Source organism: Eucyclogobius newberryi, unplaced genomic scaffold, assembly GCF_026437365.1.
Source record: "Eucyclogobius newberryi isolate DKJ021-1_F unplaced genomic scaffold, fEucNew1.0.hap1 SCAF_2, whole genome shotgun sequence".
Lineage (NCBI taxonomy): Eukaryota > Metazoa > Chordata > Actinopteri > Gobiiformes > Gobiidae > Eucyclogobius > Eucyclogobius newberryi.
The window spans coordinates 52,912,444-52,919,943 of NW_027315834.1; the positions used below are offsets into that span (position 1 = coordinate 52,912,444).

General features: G+C 45.3%; 1 protein-coding gene across 1 annotated transcript in view; it reads left to right on the forward strand.

The window, feature by feature from the left end:
- LOC140367208 (uncharacterized) overlaps positions 1 to 7,500 on the forward strand; it is a 22,538-nt gene that overhangs the window by 13,798 nt on the left and 1,240 nt on the right. The window contains exons 4-8 of the mRNA XM_072453563.1: positions 5,085 to 5,357; positions 5,445 to 5,468; positions 5,593 to 5,749; positions 6,261 to 6,346; positions 6,980 to 7,051. Coding sequence (XP_072309664.1) covers positions 5,085 to 5,357; positions 5,445 to 5,468; positions 5,593 to 5,749; positions 6,261 to 6,346; positions 6,980 to 7,051 — 612 coding nt within the window. The remainder of the gene's footprint in view (positions 1 to 5,084; positions 5,358 to 5,444; positions 5,469 to 5,592; positions 5,750 to 6,260; positions 6,347 to 6,979; positions 7,052 to 7,500) is intronic.

Consider the following 7,500-nt stretch of genomic DNA (forward strand, 5'->3'; position numbering starts at 1 on the left):
TATATATATATGTATATATATATATATATATGTATATATATATGTATATATATATATATATATATATATATATATGTATATGTATATATATATATGTATATATATGTATATGTATATATATATATGTATATATATATATATATATATGTATATATATATATATATATATATATATGTATATATATATATATGTATATATATATATATATATATATGTATATATATATATATGTATATATATATATATATATATATGTATATATATATATATATATATATATATATGTATATATATATATATATATATATATATATATATATATATATATATATATATATATATATATATATATATATGTAGGGATGCAGACCTAAACCCACGTTCAGGTTCAGGTCCGGACCTAATGAGTCCAGCTGAACTTATGCCATATTTGCATAATGTTATAACAGCATAACACAAGCTACTTGGCTCAATTAAGTTGAAGACACTTGAACAAGGACGACTATCAAACACAAGGCTTAACTGCACTGAAATAAACTCAACTTGTCTGGTTTATTCACTGTTTATTAACAGAAGTTACAACTTACAAATCACAAGCTACGAGCTACGAGCTAACACACATTCATGTGTTTTACTAGAGGAACAAGAGCAAGTTGAGTATTGGTATAGGAGCAGCTGTTTCAGCTGATACTGTGTTTGTAAGTGTGTTACTGGTTTGACTGGGTTGTTTCCCACGCTTGAAGTTTAATGCTTTAGATACATTTCCACTCTTTAATTTTGCAGATCCATTGGCATCAAAGTCATGTAAAAACCTTCAAAAACTATCATAAAAGTCAACTAGAACCACTATAAATCAATCAACTTAGCAGTATCAAAAATAGAATATGAAAATATTTTACACAACACACAATACATCATATTAACAGCATTAAACACAAGACCATATTTAACAACTGTAGAATACAAATACTATTACAAAATATAAGCTCCAATTAATGAATCCAGCAATTAAACAATATTACTTTGACTTAGTATTTACTTAGATGTATAAATATGTATATTGCACATTAACCCACCTAAATAAATGCTACATCACAACATAACAGTTATTTTATTCATATTGTAGCGACCCTCATCTCTAGTGCGCGTGCGCGGTCTCTGGGGCGGAGCTAAGAGCGGCTCAGGAGACGAGGTAGTTTCTGATGTTCCTGTTCCATCACCATGGTTACGGCCAACAGTAACCAACTCTGTTCAAGAAATAAAGTGACAACTTTAAACCAGCATTACTGACCTGAGCGAGAAGTTACAATATTTACACCCAAACTAAAGCACAACCCGCTCCTTTAACAAGCGTCAAACTAACTCACGGAGCGGCACAAGCGGCGACGCACGCGGCGGCTTCAAATGCTTCAATTAAGGCAGCGATCTCCCCGAAGGTTCTGTCTCTCACGTCTTTAAACTCATTGCGCCGGCTTCAATTTCTGCCGTGGGGAAGACGCGTGCGTCGCTGATGCTCCGGGCGCCATTGACAGCGATGTCAGAGTTTACGTCTTTTCTAGCGCGAATTTCGTGATCTATGGAAGGTTTAGGATGGTTTAGATTCTAGAACGTAAAGGATATAGAATGTGAGTGGTAGATTTTTAATGAGTCCAGAACCGAATCACTGGGGTTTCGTTTTTTTTGGACCTGAACCGAAACGTTTTTACAAGTCCAGATCCGGTCCGTCGTAGGGGTACGCATCCCTATGTAGGACGCTGTGTGGACATGACACATGTAGGACGCTGTGTGGACATGACACATGTAGGACGCTGTGTGGACATGACACATGTAGGACGCTGTGTGGACATGACACATGTAGGACGCCGTGTGGACATGACACATGTAGGACGCCGTGTGGACATGACACATGTAGGACGCCGTGTGGACATGAGACATGTAGGACGCCGTGTGGACATGACACATGTAGGACGCCGTGTGGACATGACACATGTAGGACGCCGTGTGGACATGATGCATGTAAGGACGCCGTGTGGACATGACACATGTAGGACGCTGTGTGGACATGACACATGTAGGACGCCGTGTGGACATGACACATGTAGGACGCTGTGTGGACATGATACATGTTTTTAACAATCAGATGTGTATTTTGGGCTCAGCCAATCACACGCTCCGAATGTGCAGCAGAGACGAGTACTTAGGGACCGTCATCAAATAGCAATAGGAAAAATGGAATGGAAGGTGAAATAGAGCGTTACAATTTGAATAAGACATAAAATACAACATGATGGAAACACCACAGCAACATTGATGTTTCCATCAGACGCTTCAGACATATTTTGTGAGTTTAAAGACAATATGTAAATGAGACTCATGCAAATATGCAAATGCAAATAGTCATCTGATGATGATGATGATGTGGAAGTTGTAAATAAGACAATCTGACTTTGTGTTAATTAATTAGTTCAACAACTAATTTATTTGCCCTAAGGCTAGGCAAAATAATATGTCTGTTTGCCGTAACCCGACCGACCCGTTTTGAAACTAGCCCATTGAAAAAAAAATCAGCATTTTGATGAAAAAATGTTTATTTTTCAATTATTTCGCCGACTCACCGAACGGACTTTCTTAAACCGCCGTGTCTTTCATCTCAAAGGACTGACAACGCACTGTGTTACATATGTGTGTCTTCATATTCAGTTCTCCACATGCGTCTGTAACAAACAGGAAGCGCGTAGGAGTCGTCATATTGTCTTTAAAAAGTTATCCTGCCTCTGTCGGCCGCACTGTAGTCTGCATAGGACATGTGTTTCTCTGTCAGGGTGTGAAATTTGACTTACGCAGATGCATTCTGGGATTGAAACGCCCAGCAGCGTCATCACAAAAAACATGGCGGCGCCCGTGTCCCCCGCATGTTCCCCCCGCTCGCCTTAGCTACAAAAATAAAGGATAGCGGCTACAAAAGGTCGATAGAAATATCTTAAAATCGTGAGCTTTAGTCTCTCGATCGGGTTGATAGAGACGTTTTCCGTCATTGACTGTTGAAGTCTGACCCCTGGACTGTTGACACACACACACGCACACGCACACACACACGCACACGCACACGCACACATACACATACACACACAGATACATACACACACGCACACGCACACATACACATACACACACAGATACATACACACACGCACACGCACACATACACACAGATACATACACACACGCACACGCACGCACACACAGATACATACACACACGCACACGCACACATACACATACACACACAGATACATACACACACGCACACGCACACATACACATACACACACAGATACATACACACACGCACACACACGCACACATACACACAGATACATACACACACGCACACGCACGCACACACAGATACATACACACACGCACACGCACACGCACACATACACATACACACAGATACATACACACACGCACACGCACACATACACACAGATACATACACACACGCACACATACACATACACACACAGATACATACACACACGCACACGCACACATACACACAGATACATACACACACGCACGCGCACACACACACATACACACACAGATACATACACACACGCACACGCACACATACACACAGATACATACACACACGCACACGCACGCGCACACACACACATACACACACAGATACATACACACACGCACACATACACATACACACAGATACATACACACACGCACACGCACGCGCACACATACACATACACACACAGATACATACACACACGCACACGCACACATACACACACGCACGCGCAAGCACACACACACACACACGCACACGCACACACAAACATTCACTCTCACATTCATTCACTTGGGCCAATTTAGAGTTGCCATTCTTACCTGACACATGCATATGATTGGATGGTGGGAGGAGCCGGGGAGAACTCACGGTAACACGGGAGAACTCACTGTAACACGGGAGAACTCACTGTAACACGGGAGAACTCACTGTAACACGGGAGAACTCACGGTAACACGGGAGAACTCACGGTAACACGGGAGAACTCACGGTAACACGGTAGAACTCACGGTATTACGGGAGAACTCACGGTATTACGGGAGAACTCACGGTAACACGGTGAGAACTCACGGTAACACGGGAGAACTCACGGTAGCACGGTGAGAACTCACGGTAACACGGTGAGAACTCACGGTAATACGGGAGAACTCACGGTAACACGGTGAGAACTCACGGTATTACGGGAGAACTCACGGTAGCACGGTGAGAACTCACGGTAACACGGGAGAACTCACGGTAACACGGGAGAACTCACGGTAACACGGGAGAATTCACGGTAACACGGTGAGAACTCACGGTAACACGGGAGAACTCACGGTAACACGGTGAGAACTCACGGTATTACGGGAGAACTCACGGTAACACGGGAGAACTCACGGTGAGAACTCACGGTGAGAACTCACGGTAACACGGTGAGAACTCGCGGTAACACGGGAGAACTCACGGTAACACGGGAGAACTCACGGTAACACGGGAGAACTCACGGTAACACGGGAGAACTCACGGTAGCACGGTGAGAACTCACGGTAACACGGTGAGAACTCACGGTAATACGGGAGAACTCACGGTAACACGGTGAGAACTCACGGTATTACGGGAGAACTCACGGTAGCACGGTGAGAACTCACGGTAACACGGGAGAACTCACGGTAACACGGGAGAACTCACGGTAACACGGGAGAACTCACGGTAACACGGTGAGAACTCACGGTAACACGGGAGAACTCACGGTAACACGGTGAGAACTCACGGTATTACGGGAGAACTCACGGTAACACGGGAGAACTCACGGTGAGAACTCACGGTAACACGGGAGAACTCACGGTAACACGGGAGAACTCACGGTGAGAACTCACAGTAACACGGTGCACCCTACACTAGTCCGACAGTAGTTATTAATTTACATTTTGATAGATTTGGTGATTTTGGAGTCAAATGGTTTCTGTCGTTGCCATGGCACCATAAGAAACACACTGTTGTTTCCTGCAGGTTTCCACCGGTGTCCCATGATGCTCTGGGGGCTGGGGGGGCGTGGCGTTTCTCTGGCCCCACCCCACGCTCCTGTCGCCGCGGTGATGTTAGAGCACTGATGTCATGGCTGATTATGCCGCCAGGCCCTGCCTCTGCACGCCGGTTGCCGTGGCGTCTGTCGCTGGTCGCCGTGGAAACTGCGGTGGCTTTGTCCCTGTGTGATGTCACAGTGGCTCCTGAGCGCCCCCTGCAGGACCACAGCGCACCCCCGTACATCAGCGCTGAGCACAGGTGAGTCCTGGTTTAGTTTCTGACCCGGTTCTGACTCGGTTCTGACTCGGTTCTGACCCGGTTCTGACTCTCTCTCTCTCGTTGCAGTTACGTGAAGTCGTCTGCTCTCAGGTGAGTTCTCTGCTCCTCCCCCAGGAGGCGGGCTTTTCACAGGTTTACTCATTAACATGCATGTTTTGCTCATTAATATTCATATATTTTTTCTGGCAACCACTTGGCCTGTGATTGGCTGCAGTTTGGTGATTTCTGCACGGCGACAGCAGAGACTCAGAGCCAATCACAGCACTCGCAGAAGGCCCCTCCCCCTCCCTCCTGTACCCACCAATGGACTCACATTGTCCCTGACGGCCCAATCAGCTGCCAGTGCTGATCGTCCTGGCAACAAGAGAGACGTGAGTACAGAAAAGTACAGAAAAGTACAGAAAAGTACAGAAAAGTACAGAAAGTTTGAGTCGGTGCTGAGAGGCTCCAGATCAGTGAGATTTAACCTGGAAAGAGTTGTTTTACCTGAATCTGTAATAAAATGTCTCTTCCTCATCTCCTCTTCCTCATCTCCCCTTCCTCATCTCCTCTTCCTCGTGTCCTCTTCCTCATCTCCTCTTCCTCATCTCCCCTTCCTCATCTCCTCTTCCTCGTGTCCTCTTCCTCATCTCCTCTTCCTCATCTCCCCTTCCTCATCTCCTCTTCCTCGTGTCCTCTTCCTCCTCTTCCTCGTGTCCTCTTCCTCCTCTTCCTCGTGTCCTCTTCCTCATCTCCTCTTCCTCACCTCCTCTTCCTCCTCTCCTCTTCCTCGTGTCCTCTTCCTCATCTCCTCTTCCTCATCTCCTCTTCCTCCTCTCCTCTTCCTCGTGTCCTCTTCCTCATCTCCTCTTCCTCATCTCCTTGTCTCCTTTCTTTCCTCAGGTGAAGAAAGTTTCTCAGATTCGGATTCGTCGAGCTTCACCAAAAGAAACAAACCTCACTCCCCTGGGTTTGCCCAAAGTCAAACGGTAAGAACCGGGTCTAAACCGGGTCTAAACCGGGTCTAAACCAGGGTCTAAACCAGGGTCTAAACCAGGTCCAAACCGGGTCTAAAACAGGACTAAACCGGGTCTAAACCAGGTCTACACCAGGTCCAAACCGGGTCTAAACCGGGTCTAAACCAGGTCTAAACCGGGACTAAACCAGGGTCTAAACCAGGTCCAAACCGGGTCTAAAACAGGACTAAACCGGGTCTAAACCAGGTCTACACCAGGTCCAAACCGGGTCTAAACCGGGTCTAAACCAGGTCCAAACCGGGTCTAAACCGGGTCTAAACCAGGTCTAAACCGGGACTAAACCAGGGTCTAAACCGGGTCTAAACCGGGTCTAAACCAGCGTCTAAACCGGGACTAAACCGGGACTAAACCAGGGTCTAAACCGGGACTAAACCAGGGTCTAAACCAGGTCTAAACCGGGTCTAAACCGGGTCTAAACCGGGTCTAAACCGGGTCTAAACCGGGACTAAACCAGGGTCTAAACCAGGTCCAAACCGGGTCTAAACCGGGTCTAAACCAGGTCTAAACCAGGTCTAAACCAGGTCCAAACCAGGTCTAAACCGGGTCTAAAACAGGACTAAACCAGGGTTTGACTTTTGTTTTCAGTTTGAAGAAGAAAGAGTTCAGTTTGGAGGAAATCTACACAAACAAGAACTACAGATCTCCTTCTGCAAACAGGTGAGACTCCAACGCCGATAATTCCTCTGGCTCAACAGCGTCACCCAAAAATAAGTCATGTTTTCTTTGTAAATCAACTCTAAATCCCACTGAATTTTACAAAACATGACAAAAACATAACTTAAAGGCCTAATATCTATAAGTCCTTTTTCTCTCTTTTAGCCCTCCTGCTCCTAGGGCAGCGGAGCTAAAAGTGTAGCTTTATATTTCTGTTCCTAACTGGTCTGGCCATAAGTCATTTCAAGAGGAACGTTTTAAACCTGGACTTAAATGAAGAGACTGTGTCGGCCTCTTTAACATGGACAGGACTCTACCTCCTACTGTACTTTTAGAGACTCTTGGGACCACCAGAAGGCCAGCATTTTGAGAGGGAAGAGCTTTACACGCCTGTAGACCCGGGGAATATAGAGCTGACTCTTCTTCTTCTTCTTCTTCTTCTTCTTCTTCTT